Source organism: Cucumis sativus, chromosome 4 (genome assembly GCF_000004075.3).
Source record: "Cucumis sativus cultivar 9930 chromosome 4, Cucumber_9930_V3, whole genome shotgun sequence".
In the NCBI taxonomy this organism is placed as follows: domain Eukaryota; kingdom Viridiplantae; phylum Streptophyta; class Magnoliopsida; order Cucurbitales; family Cucurbitaceae; genus Cucumis; species Cucumis sativus.
In genome coordinates, this window is record NC_026658.2 from 19,488,784 (window position 1) to 19,512,634 (window position 23,851).

The 23,851-nt window shown below is 37.4% G+C and overlaps 1 protein-coding gene and 1 non-coding gene across 7 annotated transcripts in view; both read right to left on the reverse strand.

Annotated features, from left to right (window-relative positions):
• LOC101208563 (translation factor GUF1 homolog, chloroplastic) overlaps positions 1-23,851 on the reverse strand; it is a 64,026-nt gene that overhangs the window by 38,523 nt on the left and 1,652 nt on the right. For 5 of the 6 annotated variants that reach the window (XR_004216136.1, XM_031884418.1, XM_031884416.1 and 2 more), the window contains exons 3-6: positions 18,980-19,066; positions 13,730-13,786; positions 13,466-13,531; positions 5,824-5,886 (exon numbers count right to left, since the gene is read on the reverse strand). Coding sequence is in view for 5 of the 6 variants with exons in the window: in XM_031884418.1 (XP_031740278.1) it covers positions 5,824-5,886; positions 13,466-13,531; positions 13,730-13,786; positions 18,980-19,066 (273 nt within the window). In the remaining variant the exon portion in view is untranslated. Of the gene's footprint in view, positions 1-5,823; positions 5,887-13,465; positions 13,532-13,729; positions 13,787-18,979; positions 19,067-22,156; positions 22,395-23,851 lie in introns of all 6 variants that reach the window. The other variant, XM_031884419.1, reaches the window with a different exon arrangement.
• LOC116403577 lies at positions 5,345-5,447 on the reverse strand. Its single transcript, XR_004216383.1, has one exon. It is a non-coding gene; the product is annotated as a U6 spliceosomal RNA (small nuclear RNA).

Below are 23,851 nucleotides of genomic sequence, written 5' to 3' on the forward strand. Positions count from 1 at the left end.
AGCCTTGGGAGCCCTTAAGGAGCACCTACGCATAGCGCAGGAAAAGATGAAAAGCTATACTGATTTGAAGCGACGACATGTTGAATTTGATGAAGGAGATATGGTTTTCCTTAAGGTCAAACCCTATAGACAAGTATCGATGAGAAAGAGGAGGAATGAGAAGCTGTCACCAAAGTATTTTGGGCCCTATCGAGTCCTGAAGAGAATCGGCCCGATCGCATACAGGTTGGAATTGCCTGCTAACGGAACAATTCATCCGGTGTTTCACATATCACAATTGAAAAGAGCCCTTGGAGAATGCGAGAACAGAGAAGAGTTGGTACTGTTCCTGATCGAGAATCATGAGTGGTTAGTTATACAGAAGGAAGTCTATAGGTACCAAAAGAATGAGAATGGACTCTGGGAAGTTTTGATGAGCTGGAAAGGACTACCACGCCACAAAGCGACATGGGAGAACTATGATGATTTCCAGCAATCGTTTCCTGATTTCCACCTTGAGGACAAGGTGAAACTGGAACGGGAATGCAATGATAGACCACCTATAATACACCAATACAGTAGGAGGAAGAAGGGCAAAGAAAAGAAGGAAAAGAATGAGTTAGTTAAGAATTGTAACATAATGGGGGGCCCATAGTGAGTGGGAGGGTAATGTGGAGAGGGACAACAAAAGGAGGAGAGCTTTAGTATAAATAACAAAAAGAAGGAGTGAGGGAGGTAGCTTTTTGGAAGAGAAACTTTTTTGTGTATTCTTGAGAGAAAGGATAACGGAGAGAGAGAGGAATCAACGAAGGAAACATATATTGTTTCATTCGTTCGTTAGTATATTGTAACGTTTTCTTATTTCAATCAATAGAGTGTTAATCCAGCACATTTCGTAGTGTTGGATCAGTGAGAGTTTCATCAAAATCCCAAAGCACTTGGGTGACATCATCAAAGCTTGTGGTATATCTTTCATTTGAGTTCTTTAAACTTTTTCTCCAGCATTGTAAATAGTCTTGGATGTGATAGTGCATTGAAAGTCCTTAATTAAAGGGAACTACGAGCTTTATAAAATAAAAAATGGTACTTAGGAAGCAAATAAAAAAGATCACCCCGATTTTGGTTTTGCTACAAGTATCAAAAAGTAAAGTTTTACTCCAAATTCCTCAATTCCTTGTGAAGATCTTTTGCTCTTTTGTTGCTTATGAACCATTTGTAAAAAGAATTATGGATCACATTTGAATATTGACTGTATGATCATAAAGAAACGGTGTATTTGACTAGAACTTATTTCTTTATCAAAGTTCAATGTAGAGCCTTGATCTTTTGGAGGTAATTAAGTTTCGCAAGACGATTTCCAGCAGTCAGTATGACTTGTGAAAGAAGATGTTTAGTTGTTTAAAGTGAGTGAATTTCAGATTCCTTTGGGGCTTTAGTAACATTGGAAAGAAAGGTTTATAATTGATCAAAGATAGTGGCCGTTGACTCCTGTTGGAAATTTGTTGAGTTATTTCCTTCCTCTGAATAAAAGTTGTGGATCTATGTTTGGAATTTGGTTTTTGGACATGGTTTATCCCCTTCAATCTAGACTAATGCTCTGCCGCTGGTGATTCCTTATAGCACATGTTTGCTTTTTCTCAATTGGTTTGTATTATTGTCAGAATTGTGCTGGGGAAAGTTTCAATAAAGAGGTCGTCTCCTTTTAAAAAAAAACCACCATTACTGTTTATTTAAAGCCTAAATAATTTTCAATTTTTTCCAAACAAACCCTAAACTTCATCTAATACCTCATCAAAACTAAACCCCAAAAAATCATGAGTTGACTTCAATGAAAACCAAGGAAGAATATTCAAGATCAAACCTTAGATATGTTCAAAGAGGGGCGAACGACAGAGAAACCGCAAGGTGGAGGTGGAGGCGGAGACTAAGAGGGAGGTGAATGACAAAGAGGCTGGCTGAAGGAGAGACTGCAAGGTGGAGAGAGGAGGCGAACGACAGAGAGCTTTTGAAAGGAGATGGCTGCATGCAATGACGAAAAGGTTGAAGGAGAGGCGAGCGCAAAGTGGGCTTTTCAATAGTTTAGGTTTTAGGTTATATATATATATATATATATATAATGAATAACCGGGTCGGGTTGGGTTAACCCAACCCCTTACCAGTCCAACTCGGCTACCCGGCCCAAAATTTTATTTTTCCATTCTTTTAACCCAACCCAACTCTTACGGTTTGGCTTTATTGCAATTCATGAAACTTAATATTTCTATAACAAGATTCTCGAGGCCCCCAAAGTGATCACCAATAATTTCAAATGTTTTCCTACATCCATAGTCTAAAGGAAGGTTTTTGATTCTTAACCAGTGTTTTTAAAGGCTCAAGGCGCACTAAGGTGCATTGGTCCTCTGGAGCCTAGGCGCAAGGCGCAAAAAAAAGCGCGAGCTTTTTTTCATAAGGCGCACTATATATAAAAAGAGAAGAAAATATATATACACACATATAGCAGAGCAACAATGTATAAAATATAGGTACCCAATATAAGTTGTTATAAATGGAGGATTGGAGGGGAGTGTGTTATGAGATGGATGGGATGAAGGTTGAGTTTGATGGGTTATCGAAGGAAGTTGAAGTCGAGAAGTATAAGAAGAAGAAGATGTAGACTTTAGAGAGTTTTTTCTAACTCAATGGGTATACCATGCTATGAAAACAGAAAACAATGGAGTTTGATGTTCTTGTCAAAGAGTTACAGAAGAAGGAGAAAGCAATGCAGATGTTAACTGAACGATTGAGATACTCACCCGTGATAAAGCTGAGATGGAGGAGGCGAAAACTGAAGCACTAGCACTGTAGCACAGAATATTATTGTCTTCTCTTTTCCTCTGTTTTTGCACCAAAAAACATAGTAATGGCAGCCGCAGCACCCGTTTTGTGTGAAGAAGAAGGGTGGCCGGAACGGAAGGGTGGAAAAGGAAGCAAACAGTTTTTGAAGTAGAAGCAGAACGGAAGACGAAGAACTAAAGAAGTAGATGAAGAGTCGTGTTGAAGAAACTTCACGCGCGAAAGGAGAAGGGTTCTTTCTTCACGTTTACGTAATAGGTTTAAAAAACCTAGATAATAATAGTTTTTTATATAATTAAGGCCCAGCCCATAACTTATAAAAAAAAAGCCCACGCCTAATTCGACTTGCGCCTAGGCGCGCCTCAAGGGAGGCGCGCGCCTAATATGGGCCTTTTATAATTCGCTGCGCCTCCTCACAAATAAGCCCCATGTGGGCGCCTTGAGCCTAGGCGCGCCTAGGCGCGCGCCTTAGGGCGCTTTTTAAAACACTGTTCTTAACCATCCTTCAAAACCTTTTGCAACAGGAGGCTGGTTATGTTTGAATTTATCCCATTTCTCAAACTTGAGATGAAAGGACCCCATCTCCAGCCATTTCCCTACTTCAAAGATGAAGTCCTTATAGCCCTAATCTAGACTTATGGGAGCATTCTCATTAAACAAAAGATTGAAAATGATCTTTGCTTGAAAATAAACTTCCAGCATTTTCCAAATCTCTCTTCATCATTGAATGAGAAGTCAACTATCCAAAGATGACTGAACTTTGCTTGAATAATTCCAATGTTCTTAATCACCTATTGACTTTGTTTCTCAACCTTCAAAACACAGAAAGAACGAGCATAACCTTCAACGCTTCTGATGTCAGTTTGATCGCCAGTTTTAAGGGCGTCCTCTTTTTCTTTCTTTTTAATAAATTCCTTAGTGTTTTTTGGTTTGACCATGTCTGAATAGATAGAATTGTTGGCCAATGGTGAAATGTTAGCCTTGAAGTAGTTGAGCGAAAACAATTTAATAAATTCCACCTTAGTTAAGAAATTTCCCAACATGTCATGAAAAGACCTCCATCCATGTTTATCTTCCCTTAACACACCTTTAAGGTTGGGTGACATCCTGATTTAGGCCAAAAATCACAACTTAACACCGAACCAAGCTTTGATTTGAACTTCGACATCTTCAGTCTTCCTCTATCCGAATCTCCAAACTTTTGATAATATCTATCTTCTAGACCTTTTAACAATTCAAAGACTTGCCTCGAAAAACCATACAAGTTGATTTTCTGAAACTGACAAGATTTCGTGAGCTTCCACATCTTTAACATGAAAACGATCTCATTCGTTCCAGATACAATAACGCGACTATAGAACTCAGTGAATTCCTTATTTAAAACTCGGGGCATCACATGTGATGCCCCGAGTTCTATACTCTGAATCAATAGATAATAGATCTCGGGCTACCACTGCACCAAGATATGCATTCTGAGAACTAAAATGGCTTTAAATTGACATTGCAATGAAGAAATAGTCGAAGGGAGCAAGATGATGCGTAGTTTCAAAAACTGGGAATAAGAAAGGTTTGAACTAAAAGGGCATTCATTTTTATGCCAAGTCAAAAAAATATATATATATATATACATATATAATCTAATATGATGATTTGTTAAGGTATTTGTTCAATAAATGAAATGAACAAATCAAAAAAGAATACTAGGTAAAGTAATTGCAATTGTTGAATGAAGAAAAAGAATCACCATCGGCCATTTTCATTCTGGTTCTCCAACACCCAAGCTCTATTTTGCCTTCGTAAGTATTTGCAGACTTAGATTCATTTGAAGGTGAGGAAGAAGATGAACTCGACAACCTAAATCTCCCAAAGAAGGAAAATATGTTACGAAATGTTCATCGAATTCCACAGCTCTCTCTTCCCCTACTTCTTGTCGAAGCCCATGAAACTCTTCTTGGAATTATGCTTTGTTGGTTAGATCGTCTCTTCATAAACTTATAAAATTGATTTTCTTGAAAAAAAATTTGAATTATGCTTCTTTTTCATATACAGAGACAATCTAACCAGCAGTTTTGTTCATTCTAGGTTTTAAGCACCCTTTTATAAGTCTCCGTATACGTAAGTCGTCTTCTTCATGATTTTTCTTTTTATTTTTTTCAGATCTAATAGAGAGAGTTGAGATTATGGAGGGAGAGTGTGTGAGAGAAACTGTGGGCTTCGGAGAAGAACGTTCAAGTGACAAAGAAGGGAAAACGAAGGGAGAGGAAGTAGAGAGGAGTGGTGAACAATGCGGTGGGGAGTTGTGAACAGTGCATTGGGAGAGAAGGGAGGTTTGAATAACCCTCATCCCTAACTATGCTAACCTGTGGGCCAAACATGGAGTGGACTATACTCCACTCTAATCCTTAAGCCAAATAGCCCCAAAGAGTTTTCATATTTGGAGATTATCCTTAAGCCAAATAGCCCCAAAGAGTTTTCTTATTTGGAGATTTCAAAGTGATGTCTTTGAGCATTAGCCTCTTTTCATTTTTTCTTTTTAAATTTGGACCATTTCTCGATTTATGCATGTCATCCTTGTGCAAGGCTCATGCTAATCTTCTCTATATCGTTCCAATTTTATCGGATGTTCCAGGAGGAACAAAACATATTTAATTTTCAACAAAAAAGTTTTTTTCAATATATATATTTGTTAATTGAGAGTGGGGATGTACTATGTATCCATTTGGTTTTTTGGGCTGTTTTCCACATCTCCACAAATAGGAGTTTCACGTTTGTAAATTTCCATTTCACCAATAAAAGAAATTTACGTTTTTCCTTTTAGTAAAATATTTTTTTAAAAATAACAACAAAATTTTTAAAATGGTTAATGGATCGTATTGTTCCATCATTGCTTGTATTTCCATTGACAAAATCCAACATAAAAGTATTTTGACTTAAGAAAAGAATGTATTAATACAGGCAGAGCAAATGTTACATCAAACAAAACAATTACTTTCTTTTTTTTATGGTACCAACCTCTTCAATCTCCTTTATAACACGAAGTGGGTCAGCACCCGGAAGATCTATTTTATTTAAAACCTACAACATATTAAATCAATAACCCATCAATGAAATTATTATATTCAAATGCAACAAACAGAACAAAGTGTTAACAAAAAGTTTTAAAAAATAAATTAAAACAGAAACAAGCCACTTTATAAAAGATAATAAGACTAAAGCTCAAAGGACAAAAGTATTATACTAAGAGGAAAAGAACTAAGGGAAAATACAAGCTAAAACCAAAACAAAGTCAATACTCGGGCAACATAAATATGATGGAAACGTAAAAACAAACCCAAACAGAAAATACACGAGCTAACCAAAGCTACTCAAAGACAATACACCAATAGAAAGCTAAATACAAAGCACACTTCAAAAGATAAGTCCTCTCTCCTCTCTCCTCTCTCCTCTCTCCTCTCTCCTCTTTCCTTTCTCCTCCTCCCCCACTCCACGGTTTCTACCCAGCTTCGGCATCCTCTAATTCCAGCAAGACATGTAGTTTCAAACATGGAGGTGAAAAGCTGCAAAATCCAAGATTCGTTTTACTGCATATGGTTTGAAAGAGGATATTTCCATATTGAGGGTGTGGATTTTAGAAAAATTCTGAAAGTGTCTAAGATCCAACTTGAATGGTTCGTTGAAGCTATTACAAACCTAGCGAAAGAACCAGAATGGAAGTTCTTTTTGGAAAATAGAAATGAAGGACGTGAATCCGCAAGGCTAACTAAATTTCGAACTCGTTCAGGGTGGTCCATGAGGTGTGTAGCATGAAAGGATACACTGACTTCTCCTTTATTCACATATTTTCAGCTGATTCTAAGAAAGGATGGTCTTCATTTCTTCATATGATCGAGGACTTTTTGTTGATTCACAAATATGAACAGTGGCATTCCTCCCTACAACATGACTCGTTGACGACAGAATCACGGCCTCCTCCAGCAAACTCCCTGGTTTTAAGCTATGCAGATAAAGTAAAGGGTGCCATGAGAAATTGTCAATCAATCATAGAGGAAAAAAATCAAATTTTGGACAAAAGGCATTGGGTCCAAAAATCAGACGATTTCATTAAGAAAAACTTCTCCAACCTCTGGATATTATCACGTTTATTTGCCTTCGATGAATGGAAGGACATAAAAGCCCATCTTGAGGACTTGTTCAACATCAACATCAACATTAACCCGTTATATGCCGATAAAGCCGTTATCAAAGTACCAAAAGCAAAGGTTGAAGATGTAATTATCACACCCGGAAAATGGTTTAACTACAAAAAATTTCACCTATTATTTGAAAAGTGGGATGATGATAAGCATAGCAGAGCAACACATATTATAGGGTATGGAGGGTGTCTCTCAGTTAAGAACCTTCCCCTTAACTTATGGAGGAAAGATGTCTTCAAAGCAATTGGTGAGTATTTTGGAGGTTTGGAAGAAATAGCTTTGGATACCATTCACCTTATTGATTGTTCTAAAGACTGAATTCAGGTGAAAGAAATGATGTGGGTTCATACCAGCCACCATTGAGATAAAGAACACTCTAAGAGGAAGTTTCTTCCTTAATTTCGGTAACATTGGGTCGATTGAAGCTCCACAGTTGATTAAAAAAAGACCTAGTACTTAGTGACTTCACTAATCCTATTGATTTATGTAGATTAAATGCAGTAGCCTTGGATGAGGAAATTCAAGTGGACCTCCCGTCAATAGATAACAGTCTAAATATGGAGCAGATTCCGGCAATCAATAGAAACCCTTTCGAAGGAAAAAAAAGTATGGCTGGTGCTGTATTTTTCGACCGGTCGGCCTACTCCTTGCCGGAGAAAAAAGAGCATAACAAGCGCCAAAATTCAAATTCTGTAGGAGATCAACAGCCGCGCATGGGGAAAGAGGCAAAAGATTTATGGAGGAAAGAGAAAAACAGTGGCAATAAAGAATCTGAAGTGAATGCTTTTTGTTCTCCCAAAATTCCATCTGTCAACAGCTCCCTAAATGAATTAATTGCCACCAATTCTGTAGGAGAAGAGCAACAGCCGCGCGTGGGGAAAGAGGCAAAAGATTTATGGAGGAAAGAGAAAAACAGTGGCAATAAAAAATCTAAAGTTAATGCTGTTTGTTCTTCCAAAATTCCATTTGTCAACAGCTCCCTAAATGAATTAATTGGCACCAATAAAAAAGAATCCAACTTGATCGGTCCCACAAAAGCACCTTGCAAAGGATCTTCAGGGTTTTGGTATTCCAACAAGGAAGAGGAGGAGATGGGGCCCACAAATATTAAAGATAATGGTTCTCTCTCCCTCCCTAATGAAGCACTCCAACAGTCCATCTCTCTGGGCAACAAAAACAAGCGTAAGGTCAAAGGAAAAAAAAGATCAAACAAAAAGTCCCTTGTTCAAACAGTGGTTAATGACCTCCAGAAATCCAAGAACTACTAGAAATCCTACATCAAAGGAAAAACCACATTCCAAAATGCTTGGACTGCCCTCCTGAATTCTGATTTAGTTGAGGAAAGCTGTGTGAAAATTCAAACTTTTGGACTAGAATGCGAAAGGTCAGAAAATAATACTCGCATCTCTCCTAATTTTAATCTATCTCCTATAAAAATTCCACTCGGGCATTAATCTTGTGCGAGTTACTCTACATTCAGCATCAAATATTACAAATTCCGGAAAAAAAAATTAGATGATGAAGTTGCCATAGTCATTACCAGCAGTGATGAATTAGAACTGTTTAATTTAGAGGAGAGAGACGACGTGTTGGCTGATTTTGAGGCAAATAATCTAGATGATGCATTGGGTCTAGATTTTCCTAAGTTATTTCTCACCCCTAAACCCAAGGCTTGTTGCAAAGAATTCGCAGAAAGCTTTCCTGCAGAATTAGTCCCTTTCATTGCTGCTTGTGGAATTGATTTTATCTAAGGAAAATCTGAATAAGCGAAACATGAAAGTCATATTGCGGAACACTAGAGGCATCCTAAATAAATCAAACAATTAGCCTTGAAAGAAGTACTGAAGTTGACTTATCGGAGACAAAAACAAGAGACTATTGACAACTCCTTAATTAAGGCTCTATGGAGTTCGAAGGACATTGGCTGGTGTTATATTGAATCAACCGGTAGATCTGGAGGAAAGTTGACTATGTGGAATGAACGTAAATACCTGTGACTAAAATCAATAAAGGAAGATACCTTCTCTCGTTTAAATGCAATACTATTTGCAAGAAGCCTTGTTAACATAATACAGAAAGCTTGCTGAAAACTTTGGCAAATGAGGAAGACAAGGATGAGCAGCCAGATTTGGCATTAGAGAGTAGGACCCAAAAATGGTTGGTGGAAGCTAACATTCTGGAACTATATAGGAGGGAGGAAAGACCTTATTCAGAAAAGAAAATTGAACTGAATGGAATTAGGGGATGTGAACACCTAGTCTTTTCATCAGTTCCTAGCTGCCAAAAAATAGTCTAAAGTTTTTGCAGAGAGTAGAGAATTGGTTAGACAGCTTCTAGGGGGGCCTCATCTTAATAAGACTGCACAGTTTCTTTGATGGAATACAGTCAAAGCCTTATTGGCTGTTTTGTGGTTTGAAAGAAACCAAGGACTTTTCACAACAAATCTCTCAATTGGGACGATCGTTTTGAAAATGCTCATTGAAATGCCTCCTCGTGGTGCATTATTTCTAAGGAATTCAACATGTGGTGAGACATAATTATAGTGCAGAAGAAAGGAAAGCCCTTGTTGAGCCGGTTAGCTATATAAAGAGCATTGGGTCAATGATACAGCAGTGTGATACTATGATAGCTGATGCTTTGTGGGAAACAATTCATGCTGAAGGATTGCCCATGTGTAGCCTTTAATTTTGAGATTGTTTTTTTTTTTTTCGGGCCTTCCCTATTGTTTCTTGCTGTTTTTTCTGGTCCCATATTGTTTTCTGGACCATTGTATCAAGCTGGATGTTTTATTATTGTATCTTTGTTGGGTTTTTTATGTTTTTACTCGGGATATGATGCTTGGCGCTATGGGGTGCCTTCCTAGCTGAGATGTTCGAGTGCGCCTCTTGATCCCTCTAGGACTCCTTGATTATACTTCTTTATTACTCTCTTTGTATAAATCTCATGTACTTTGAATTCACATTAATAAAGAGGATTTATCTCTGTTTCAAAAAAAATAAGAAGCAATACTTAAAATCTCTCAAAAATAGCCCACTCGACTTGAACCAAAAATCTTGCATACCCAAATCTTCAAGATGAAAGGAGAGAGAAAGCCAAGAAGATGCGAACACATGCCCCAAAACTAACTTGCCAACGCAATCCAAAGCCCAGAGGAACTCGAAGTAGTTTTCCAATCCACAAAAACTTGCCAGCACTGCCTTCAACACATTACTCCAGTTATCAAAGAGAAATCCTTCATCCGGCATTTCATCTGTATTTTCTATATCCTCATCATCTTCTCTTTCCAGTTCTTCACTGCTTACACTTGCCAATGACTCTTCATTGAAGTCTTTCAAACCTTTATGAGAAGTTGTCTGAAAAGTGCAATGTAATCCTTGCACAGAAGAAGGATTGAAAGACGCTTGGGAATTATATTCGAAATGGGAACCGGGTTTATTCAAAAAAGGTAAAGAAGCTGAGCTGTTTTTATTTAGTCCAGGGACTTGGATCTTGACACAACATGCCTCAAGCAAGTCAGGGTTTGTGATTTTTGTCCAGGAATTATTACAAGAAGTCCTTTACCTGGCTAAGTGTTTTTGGAAAGGCTTAAACAAATACAAACTTCCTCAAGACATTTTATGATGGAAGAAATCTATATATTGTATTCAGCAGTATGGCTCATCATTTTCATTTATTAACTTATTTATCATTTGATAAGAACCAACTTTTTATCAAAACAGGAAAGACTTTGGGCGCAGGTAAGCTTTCTCCCTTCTCTCTCCTCTTTCCTCTCCCCATCCCCTGCAACCCCATTCTTCTTCTCCGTCCAGCAATTCTGTACAACCACCTCTCTACTATCCCGCGATTCTGTCCAGATTCTGGCACCTATTCTAAGCCTTCCGGGTATCCCTGATATGGAAGTGAAGAGCTGCAGAGTGAATGACATTCATTTTTTGTTTCTGGTTTGAGGCTGGGAAGTCTTTGTGGAAGCTAACCGGAAAATGATCCTTTTCGATTCGCAAGTAGTCTGGTTCGTGGATAATATTTCGGAAATGGCAAAGAAACCAACGTCAAGTTTTTTTGAAAGAGAAGGAAAAGATGCAGATGGTAGATCAAAGCTCTCAAAAATCAACAAAGCAGGAAAATGGTCGATGAGATGTGTAGTTTGGCCTAAGGTAGGGGATAAACTATTCATTCATGTACCAACAAATAAAGCCACCAAGGATTAGCAGGTAGCTGAGACACTTAGGGACATTCAACTGCCTCATCGGAGTAGAAGGATTTCAAATAAATATCCCAAGGATTCAGGAGAAAAACACAACAGAATTGGAGAATGTCAATCTTCCAAGGAATGCTCTGATTTGCCTACCAAGAAACAGAGCAATGCTACGACTTTCAAACACATACAGTGCACTTCCCCTGTCACAAAGCTCTATAAACAAAATGCGACTCAGCAATGGACAATCAAAAAAGTGGAAGTTTTTAAGGAGGATTTCAACCTCTGGGTTGTCTCAAGGCTTTTTGAGTTTAATAAATGGCTGGAATAGTTAAACTCTCTTGAAAACACCCAAAAAGGTAAGTTCTCTCCCCTCTCTCCTCTCTCCTCTCTCCTCTCTTCTCTCTCCTCCCTCCTCCCTCCTCCCTCCTCCCTCCTCTCTCCCAAAAGATTGAGAAATGGTACAAGATGAAGCATAGTCATCCCATAGCTGGTGTGCGGATATGGGGGTTGGATATCTATACGGAATTTACCTCTAGACTATTGGTGCAGAAAGAGATTTGAAGTCATAGGAGCTTACTTTGGAGGATTAGAGGCTATTTCAATAGAATCTTTAAATAACACCACATAGCTTAAGCGAAAATATAAGTCAAACGGAATCTTTGTGGTTTTATGCCAACAACAATAGGAATAGAATATGAGAATTGTGAAACTTTTTTCTTAAATTATGGTGATATTGAAGTTCTTAGTCCTCCTTCAAAAGTCAAAGGTGATTTATTCTTAAAGGATTTTTCTTACCCAATTGATTTAGTTAGATTATGACAAGTTATGAAGGATGAAGAAGGTGAAGATCCAGAGATCAATACAGAATGAACATTCAGATCCAATAGTGTTGATGATGGGACTGGATCAATAATACAAGATCAAGCTAGGAGATTTGAAGCATAGTTAGCTTGAGACAAGTACTAACTGTTATGATATATATATATATACATATGTCCTTTATTGTAATTTTACATAGTCTCTAGGGTTTAGTTTATTCTCTTTATAAATATGTAACATTGCTTTGACTCAATGAGAATAAGACATACGTTTCTGAATTCTAGATTACACTAACCATCAGAGCGGAATGAGACCACAAGGCCTAGGAAGTAACTAAGTGGTTCCAAATCCTTCATCTCAAAATGCTCCCTCAAATAGCTTTGCAAATCAGATATAGCTTGAGGACCATGACATGTAATTCTCGTATCATCAACAAAGAGAAGCAAAAGAATACCCCAAGGGTCTAGCGTATAAAAAGAGTTGTGACGTGGGAACGGGAAGTAAATCCAAGTTCGGTGATTGTGGAACTGAAGGTGGAAAACCATGCTCGTGGAGCTTGTTTCATACCAAATAAGGAGCGTCGAAGAAGACATACTTTCTGAGGTGGAGGAGTCGTATTAAGCAGAGGTTACATATACACCTCCTCAAATAGAGTGCCATTGAGAAAGGAATTTTTAACATCCATCTGCAAAAGGGGCCATTATTTGGCGACTGCAACAGCTAAGAGACTGCAAACAGGTATCATTTGAGCTATGAAACCTCTGCCTGATTGAAGAAAACATAACACGATCCAAAATTGAACGAATTTCAGTTTCATCGATGGAAGTTAGAGAAAATTGAAGGGGAGGGTACTCAACGAGACTATGAAGAAGAAAATAAAGAGGAATACATTAAAGATCAACAGCCATTGGTGATCAGAAGTTGGAAGAAGGAAGATCGAAGCTATCTGAAACTAATAACGAAGGTCAAAGGTTGAAAGAGAGGGAGATGAAGAAAGAGAGGGAGATGAAGAAACAAAGGGTTCAGGAGGTTGGGTTTAAAACAGGGACAAATAGCGGCTACATTTGGAAGGGAGGGCAAGACGACAGTGGTTGGGGGTAGGCTGGAAAAGAAAGGAGAGATCTTAAGTAAATGACAACATTTAAAGAAAGAGCAGGGGGCTGCTTTGGTTGGCTAGCTAGTTATTTTCCTAGGAGGAAAATTTCTCAACAGTTCCAATCCTGAATCTAATTTTTTTAACAAAAAACAAGCCTCTTCATAAAGATAATGATATACGACTAATGCTCAAAGTACATTGGAAACAACAAGCATAAAGCTATGGCGAATCTAATTAAAATAAAGGACAACTAAACATAAAAATATATATTAGTACATTAAATAGTAAAACTACCATAAAAAAAAAAATGAGCGTTTGTGGCTAGAGCAGTATAATGATGAAACTTACGGGGATAATTTCTAAGTTATTATCAAGAGCCAAATAGACATTTGCCAACGTTTGTGCCTCCACGCCCTAATACATATTTGAATAGGAGTTAAACATAACAAAAGATAATATAGGTTCAACTATAACAAAAACTAGAAGGTTCATAGAAATATTGATATGGCCAAATTGCACACAATTAATGCATATAGATTCCAGACATGGGTAGCAAATTGGAAGAGAAATAATAAACTATGCAAACACAAAGTATTATCAAGAATGATTTACCTGTGAAGCATCTACAACAAGGAGAGCACCCTCACAGGCAGCAAGAGATCGAGAAACCTAGCAAAAAAGGGGAAGTTGAAATATTATGGCTATTTTTCTCTATAAACATTCATGGAGAAAAATTGAAAGAATACAAGGACATACAAAAAGGCAATCCCACAATAAAAGGAGGGAATCTCAACTAAGAAGAGACTCAAACTATACAAAAAACGCCAATAGAATAATTACAAAAAGTTTCAAAATTAAGACCCAATAGCATACATGAGATATATGAGTGAGACCTAGAGATTAGGTGACGCACCCAGACATCTCAACTAGGTTGACACCCCCCTAGGCCCTAGCGTCCATCATGTCCATACAATACTAGTAAAAGTAGAAATTTTAATAAAAGAGTACCTCAAAATAAGGTAGAGTGCATTGTATGATCAAATCACACAATTCTAGCAAACTTAAGAAGTGAAAGCCGACCAATTCAAACACAAATATTGAATAGAGTATGCGCTAAACTCCTTGTTCTGAGCGCACCAAGCAGCTGCATTTCTTTTTGCAATGCCCATTTGTTCTGACCAACTCATATATTATGGAATATCCTTTGGTTACGTTCAAACCATATTTTCGCGAGCGGTGCTTTGGACAAGTTAATCCATAGTAATCTTGGCCCCTTTTCTATGAAAGGACTCATCATAATCTAACTACATTAAAGCTGAATGTGCCATCAAAAACCCAATCAACTTCAAATAAAGAGAGCAAACTGCCCCAACACTTAGCTGAATATGAGCAGGAGAAGAACAAGTGTTGCAAATCTTGCTCTTCTTGAAGGCAAAGAAGGCATACTGAGGGCAAGAGGCAACTGTTTGGAAGCCTCCTTCGCATGACCAGTGAACAGTTTAATAATTCAAACAACATAATCCATACAAAAATATTAACTCTACTAGGGCTGTTGGATTTCCATAAGGCTATGTAAGTCTCTCAATTCATCATAGATGAGGGTGAAAGGTGAGCCACAAGAGATTTGACTGAAAACTTATCGGATGATTCTAAAGACCAAAGCCTTCTATCTAGAGATTCTGCCAGTCGCCTTTGCGAAAGAAGTTGAAGCAATTGCTGAAACTCTATGATTTCATCTTCTTTAAGTGGTCTTCTAAAAACAATAGACCAAGATAGAGTGGATTAGTATTATTTTTATTTTATAAGGTAAGTTCTCTCCTCTATCCTCTCTCCTCTCACTTTTTCTCTTTCTCCCTCGGCCTTCCCCCTCCGACATTTTCAGATATTTGTTTCTCGAGCAAGAAAGCACGAGGAAGTAGAAAGTTGCAAGGTTTTTGGCTCTCCCTACTACATATGGCACGAGCATGATTTATTCCAAGTTGAAGATTGGAGGCGAATAAAATCCTGTAATTGATAGGGCTGGATTTTAAGACTCGATCTTGAAAAAGCTTTGATAGGGTAGATTGGAACTTTTTAGAAAAGGTTTTATCATTTGAAAAGTTTAGCTCCACATGGACTTCAAGGATAATGGGCTGCCTAAGAAGTCCAAAATTCTCAGTTCTCATTAATGGTAAGCCAAGAGATCGAATAACACCCTCTTAAGGTATCCACCAAGGGGACCCCCTTCCCCCTTTTTATTTCTCTTAGAAAGTGAGGTTCTAGGAGAAATCATAACAAACTTCATATTAATGGTCAGTTTGACGGTTTTCTTGTTGGCAAGGACATGATCCACCTCCCATCGCTCCAATTCGCCTGTGACACTCTCCTATTTTGTAAGTATGATGAGAAAAGCTACTTAAGCTTAAGGATGCCATTAGGCTATTCGAATGGTATTCAAGGCAGAAAGAAAATTTAGAGAAATCAGCACTTAGTGGTGTTAATGTGGGAGAGGAAGATTTGATTCAAACAGAAAATCGGCTATGCTGCAAGGCAGAAAAGTTACCGCTTCAATATTTAGGTTTCCCATTGGGAGGCTACCCTTGACAAAAAGAATTTTGGCGGCCAGTTATTGATCGAATTCACAAGAAACTAGATAGGTGGAAAAGATATACCATCTCAAAGGAGGTAGCACACCTTTTATAACTCATTGCTGGTTAATCTTCCCACCTATTACCTATCTTTATTTTCAATACCTGAAAATGTGCCTGCCTCTTTAAAGAGAATCATGCAAAACTTCTTTTGGGAAGGCTATGCCGGTAGCAAAATTAACCACCTTGTGAAGTTGAACAAGGTCTCACCACCTCTAAAAGATGGGGGTCTCGGCCTAGGAGGAATTAAAGTCCATAACACTGCTTTGCTCGCTAAGTGGAGGTGGAGATTCTCAAAAGAAGAGTCAGCTCTATGGAGACAAATAATTAGAAGCATACACGAAAAGGAGGTTTTTGATTGGTTTACTAAAGGAAAGTCCAGAAACAATCTAAGGAGTCCTTGGGTAAACATTGCTGCAGTTTGGAGGTCGGTAGACTCATTAGCCTCACTTAAACTTGGTAACGGTCGTAGAATCGATTTTTGGACAGATCCTTGGGTTGGTAAGGCCCTTATTAAGGAGCAATTTTCCAAACTCTTTAGAATTGCTCTTTTGCCCACCGGTTCAGTTGCAGCACGTTGGGACTGTGATATTTCATCTTGGTCATTGGCCTTTAGAAGATGTTTGAAAGATGATGAAATTGAGAATTTCAATCATTACTATCCCTCCTCTCAACTAAGAAAGTGAATAAATCCAACGATTATAGATCTTGGTCCATTGATCCCCATGGCCGGTTTTTCATTAAGTCTCTTTCGGCTCACCTAAAAACGGCCTCCCCGATGAATTAACGTCTTTTTACAGCACTTCAGAAATCAGGCAGCCCACAGAGAATTAACATCTTGATTTGGATTATGGTCTTGTCCCTCAACAACTAAGAAGCATGGACACAGATACGAGACACGAATACAACACGACACGGACACAGTGACACACTATATTTCAAAAATTTAGAACACGACAAGGCAAGGATAGTTTATTAAAATATTCATTTTTAAAATATATATATCATTTTTATAGTAAATGAATTGATGCATTTATATACTTAAAAGACTTGGCTTGATGTATTCCATGCTCAAAAGTTAATATTATGGTCATATACGCGTCTTTTTTAGTCTACTCAACGAGTGTTCTATGCATGTCTAATACATTTGTTGCACTAGCAAGCGTCCAATAGGTGTTCAGCCGGTTCCCGATTGTCCAACACGTGTCGGACACGAACATGCTATCCAAATTAAAGTGTATGTGATTCTTAGCTCAACAGTTCAGAAATTTTGCAAAAGAAATCCCCAAACAAATGCCTCTCTTCTTCGATTTGTCCTCTATGTATGAAGGCTTGTGAGAATCTTCCTCATATTTTTTTAATTGCCCCGTCCTTCCTTCTGCTGGGTAAGGATTTTCTACTTGTTCAATTTTGATTGGGTATTGGATCGATCATTAAACGCTAATGTTGCTCAGCTGCTGTTGGGTCCAATTTTACCCAAGAAATCTCATATAATATGGGAAAATTTGTTAAAAGCTCTACCGCAGAATAATTAATGATCAAAGGCCCAACAAATATTGAATGCTTGGAGAAGACGGAACCAACATTTAGATGCAAAGATACAGTCAAATAAAAGGTGCTTAATATTTTCCATGTTACCAACACAAAGGGGGCAGGCATGAGGTGAGAGAACATGAGAGGGAAGCTTACTTTGAAGTACTGAAGCACAATTTAATTTTCCAAACAGCATAAACCATATGGAGATATTTTACCATTCTTGGACTATTAGATTGCCAAAGCCTTTTGTACAAAGAACTTTCTAAAGGAGAAGAAGTCATGAGATACTTAACCAATGATTTTACCGAGAAGGAACCTGATGTAGAACATCTCCCTTCTTGATGTTTCTTGAGTTTTGTCCTCTATTCTTGATGTTTCTTGAGTTTTGTCCTAGAGGAGGGGTTTGAATTACCATTTTTATAGTTTAGGATTAGTTATTTGAATTACCAATTTTGTATCTTGAGTTAGTTATAAATAAACTAACTCAATTCCAAGTTAAACTAACTCAACCCCAAGTTAGTTTAACAACTCTTGTAATCTCCCGCCTATAAAAAGGCTTCTCATTTTCATTAATAGATCATCAAAAAAGAGGCATTATACATAAAGATTTCTAGCTTTGCAATTACTGCATCATTTGGTATCAGAGCGTGATCCTAGCTCACCCTTCCCTCAAAAAACTTGGATCCTACCACTCTTATCCATGGACGTGGAAGCCTCCTTCAACCAACGCTTGCAGTTGGTAGAACAAGCTGTTGAAGAACTTCGAAAAGGGCAGTCGGATATACAGCAATCATTAGTAGAATTAACAAATCTTTTTACCCGATTTCATGTCCAACCTTTAGAAGAAGCAATTCAGCCCCCAAGAAACCCAATTTGTATATGGATATTATTTTTCAAATATTTGTTCCTTTTTATTTTTATTCTTTCCATATTTGTAAGGTCTTTCTTCTATATTAGAAGACCTAATTTGCATATATTCAATAAATGAAAAAGGAAATTGATATTTATTTGCCTCCAATTTCTGCAAAAGAAAATTAGGGCTTATTACTAAATTAGGTTTATTCCTAATTATTATTTTACATTTATGTACTTTTCCTTTATTAGTATTTTGGTTTCTATTTATTTACCAATGTAAAAGGTGATCGTTCTGAATATTCAATACATTATATAAAATTATCATCCTATCAGAGCATTAGGTTTTTTGTCTCAATTGAACCCTAGTCGTCATTGTCATATTTGATCTTTGCCTCCATCGAACGATCGTTAGCGGAGGCAGACCCACGTGTAGATCTCCCACTTCACTCCATGTCTCCAGTTAGATCACCCACCTTCCTCCATCAGATATGTGTCCACAGTGGCATTTTCCTTTATTACCCATTCTTACATATCAATTCTCAATTGGAGGCTTAGCACATTACTAGAGTGATTACTTGTCTTTGGTGAACAAGGTATCTCCTTTTTCTAATCGTATGTTGGCCCTTTTTGTCCACTACTTAGAGCGTTAGGCCTACATTTTAGCTACTTTCAGAATTAATTTATTAAATTGCTGTATATGCAAGTCCACCAATTCTTCTTCTTAAGTTTTATGGTAACTGTTTGGATCAGCTTTATCATTTGGTACATTATATTGCAAGATAGCCATCAAATGCAATTATAAAATATAAGCGTTGCAGAAATCAAAAGGCTTGCACGAAATTACCTCATAAGAGAAGTCAACATGGCCAGGTGTATCAATCAAATTCAAGCAGTATGCTTCATTCTTATACATGTAGCGCATTCGAGCTGCCTGTCAAATTGATTGTTAAGAATAAACAACACAAGCTAAGATGTTAGAAATCATAGCCTTTGGCAAAATATAAATTTAGATTAATTGTTGAGAAATTTATTTCGTCTAATGATGGTACAACAGAAAAATAGATGTCATAAAGACATAATTACATCACTTGAAAAAAAGCATTCCAATTAAGACAACTATCTTGAACTAAAAATCAGAATTTATTAATCTTTTGTCTAGGTCCGGATATGATAAGAGTGCTAAGAGATTGTCAACCTAGTTGAGATGTCCGGGTGCACTCGTCGATCCTTAGGGCTTAGGTCTTGTCTCTTCATTGTATTTTCTATCTTTGTATTGTCTATTCATTTCTTAATGAAGAAGCTCATTTCCTTTTTTCAAAACTTCATTGGAAACCTTGAGAACCTGAAGTACGAATAATAATATTAAAAGGTTCATGACTAGGACAGTTTCCTTACTTAAACGAGGAGAGATAGTACAAGAATCTGAAAAGACCTTAATTTCCTTGGAAAAAACCGTATTGCCAATAATTTCGTTTTTTTATTGAAGAAAATTTCATTGATCCACCATTAATTTCCATGAGCCTTCACCCGCATTTAAGATTATTAAAAGTAATAAAGACAGGAACACCAAGTTACGTGGAAATCCGAGTACTGGGAGAAAAACCACGATATTTTGTTCTTATTATTTTCTGATAAATACAATAGGTAGAGGGGGAATAAATAGAATAATACAATGAGATAAAAAAAGGAAAGATATTTAGGGAAAATTTCCCTTATTTTCCTATGGGCCAAGCCCACTAACTCTAACACTCCCCTCAAGTTGGGACGTAAATATCAATAAGGCCCAACTTGCTCGCAGAAGTCGAAGTTTGGTTTGAAAAGCCCCTTGGTGAGAACATCAGTAACCTGTTGGCTCGAAAGAATGTACGAAATGCAAATGCTCCCATTGTCAATTCTTTCTTTGATGAAATGTCGATCAATCTCAACATGTTTGGTTTTATCATGTTGAACTTGATTGTTAGTGATACTAATGGCAGATTTGTTATCACAGGATAGTTTCATTGGTGTCTCACACTCCTGATGAAGATCAGACAAGACTTTCTGAAGCCAAATTTCCTCACAAATCACCAAGCTCATAGCCTGGTATTCGGCCTCAACACTGCTCCTTAGCCACGACACTTTGCTTCTTACTTCTCCAAGTTACAAGATTGTCCCATACAAAGGTACAATAACTGGACGTAGATTTCCTATCAACAACAAATATTGCCCAGTCTAAGTCAATAGAGGCCTCAATGGTTTTTCTGTTTGTCTTTCTGAACATCAACTCTTTACCAGGTATCATCTTCAAGTATCTCAAGATTCTATTAACAGCTTCCATGTATTCCTCATAGGGAGCCTGCATAAACTGACTAATAACGCTCACAGCAAAGGAAACATCATAACAAGTATGAGATAAGTAAATCAATTTACCCACAAAGCGCTGATATTGTTCTTTATTAACTAGAACTTGATCACCAGAGTTTCCTAGTTTACAGTTGAATTCAATTAGAGTATCAGCTGGAGGACATCCCATCATACCTGTCTAAGTCAACAAATCAAGGGTGTATTTTCTCTGAGATATGGATATGCCTTCTTTAGATCTGGCCACCTCCATTCCATGAAAATATTTCAGATTTCCTAAATCCTTAATTTCAAATCCATCACTCATTCTTTGCTTTAGTTGACTGATTTCTGTCTGATCATCTCCAGATAAAACGATGTCATCAACATACACTATCATAACTGCAATCTTCCCAATCTTGAAAACCTTTGTAAATAAAGTAGCATCAGAATGCCCCAGGGACTTGCAAAGGTAGTGAACCTGTCAAACCATGCTCTGGGTGACTATTTCAAATCATCTAAAGATTTCTGAAGTTTACACACCTGCTGACCAAAATGGGCTTCAAATCCAGGCGGGGAGCTCGTGTAGACTTCCTCCACTAGGCCTCCATTTGAAAAGCCGTAGAATCAACAACCTATTTTTCTGCATTTGGCATGAAGATGAAGCTTTTCACATAGAAGATGTTGAAGATAATATTATTATGTCAATATCGATCTTTCAACTTAGGTGGTTCATTGAAACGGTAAAAGAATTGAATCAAAATTCTGAAGAAGATTCTATCTATAAGAACGAAAAAGTTGAAAATGGAAGGGTTGAAATTTCCAAATTCAGGACCAAAAGTGGGCGGGTTCTGAGATGTAATGTATGGCCTCATACGGGAGAAAGATTATTTATTCATATTCCCGTTGGTGAAGATAAACTGAGGTAGAAAAGTTTCAAAAAAATGTTGGCAGATTTCAAGGACAACATGAATACAAAATCTGGTTCTCTACCCAAATCATGTCCAACACTATTATGAAGCAGCCGAACAAAAGTATAAAGGGAAGCTATGCAGAGATAGCAAAATTAAAAGAGACATCAAGAACTCTGTCTTTGCTACCTAAAACATAGTACAAGCAAATATTGAGTGATAGAATCCAAAAGTCTTCAAAGCTGACTTTGATAATCTTTGGGTTGGTCCAAAAATTATTGAGTTCAATAGTTGGGTAAGAATTAATGAAACATTAGAACTCTTTTTCGACTCAAAAGTTATTATTAATCCATTATTTGCAGACAATGCTTTGATTGAAATGGGACATGGACCTTTGAATGAGTTTATATTGAAAATCCAAGCAAGTGGGAAAATTTCGGTGCCTGTCATTTAAAGTTTGAAAAATGGAACAATCTCAGCCATGGAAGACCATTATATTTTAAAGGCTATAGAGGATGGATTAAAATAAAAAAATCAACCACTTGATTATTGGTGCAATAAAACTTTTGAAGTGATTGGAGCTCATTTTGGGGGTTTTAGAAAATATTGCAGCTGAAACTATTAACTTCATAAACGTCTCAGTGGCAAAAATTCAAGTGAAGGAGAATTTGTGCGGTTTCATTTTGGCCACTATTGAGATATCTGATGAAAGAAGAGGAAACATTTTGAATTTTGGGGATATATCTATCTCTAATCAACCAAGTAAAGTACAAGGTGATTAATTTACTTACGATTTCTCTAATCCTTTAGAAATGTCAGATTAAACCAAGTTATGAAGGATGAAGGTAATGAGAGAGATTCATTAGCTCCAATTTTGATTTGTTTTCCTTCCTTCGAACTCCATTCCAAGCATTCAAAGCAATCCTTTTACGATGGCTGAAACATTGTTCAAGCATCATCATCAGAGGCCATCAACAACTCACAGGAGTTGCAAAGCAGCGTCGGATTTAGGGGAGTCTTCTATTCAACCTTCGACAAATGGAAGTTCTGTTAGAAAACGGATGACTGAAGACAAAAAGAAGTTAGAGAAATCCAAGGACCATTCAAAATCAGAACCACCAATCAGGAGAGTTTTAGTTTTCCCACCAAAGGAGACTATAGTTAGTTTTATACCATTTGAAAAGTCACATGGAGTCCAGCAGTCACGTATTTGTAGCATTAATGATAATAACCACGTTGTCTCTAAAACTAATGGTGCCAACTAGAGATTAATCACCATGAAGACCATTATCAACGTTCAGACTGGAGTTTCATTCATTTCGCTTGAAAACGAAAAGTTGCTATTAAAGAAGAGAGAGAAGAGAGTAGAAGACTACTACTGACTACTCCTATTTTTGAAAATATGGTATGCGAAAAGACTAAAAAGGGAAGCAAAAGTAACATTAAAAAGAAAAGTGGTTGTGTTTTTCCTATAGATAACAATGAAAACAGGTCACCAGTATTAAATGTGATTTCTAACAATCTCTATAATCATGGAACATCAAAGTTGGCACCTCTGCTTCTTCCCCAATCATCAATCTAAAATTCATTCCTTCTGTTTCTATGAATTCAAACTAGCTGGCTCAAATGTGTCCTTTGTGCGAGGTACATTGAACTCACAACAAGAGTGCGAGCAAAATACAAGCAAGGAGCAAAATGGGAATGGTACTATAGAGGAAGTTGGCAGTCCTGATGTTCAAGGAATTCAAGACTCAAAAATTGAATCAGTTGTAAGTGCAAGTAGTGAGGAATTAGAAGAGGTTGAAGCAGGGGAAGAGGCTAAAGATTATGAGAACTTGGAGAACATCATGAGCAACACCAATGAGTTGTTTATGGAGGAATTTGAAGAACTTCCTATCCAGAAAATCAGAGACGAAATCCCCAACACTAGCACGACATCATTGAAGCTTGTGGCTTATCTTTCTTTTGAGTTCTATAATGTTTACTTCCAGCAGTGAAGGTAGTCTTGGATGTGGTAGTGCAATGATAGTTCTTTCGTGGATTACAAGGGAGATTATAAGATAAATCAAAAAGAAGATCGTGGTTGTGGTTCCTGTTGGAGAATTTTCAGTTAGTTCATTGGTTAAACATCTTCAAACCTCTTCTCCTTTGGATAAAAAGTTGGAAAAAGCATTATGGAAATACAAAAGTCCACGTCGAATAGATACTTTGTCTCTCAAGACGTTACTTGCTTTGAGGGTAAGCCTTGCACTACCTCTTCACCTAGTATGAGTTAGTGGGAGGAGGATGATATTTTTCTTTATATTCTAACGTCTCCAACTCCTTCCCCTACTCTATCTCCTCCGACGTCTGCCCCTAATCCTCTACCAATACCTAAAGTCTACTCTCGTCGTAGCAACTTCCAGGTGAATGCTCTATCCTAAAGGACATTTTGTTATCAGGTCCAGAACCAACCATTGTTCTTCGTAAAGCTAAACGCTTTTGTA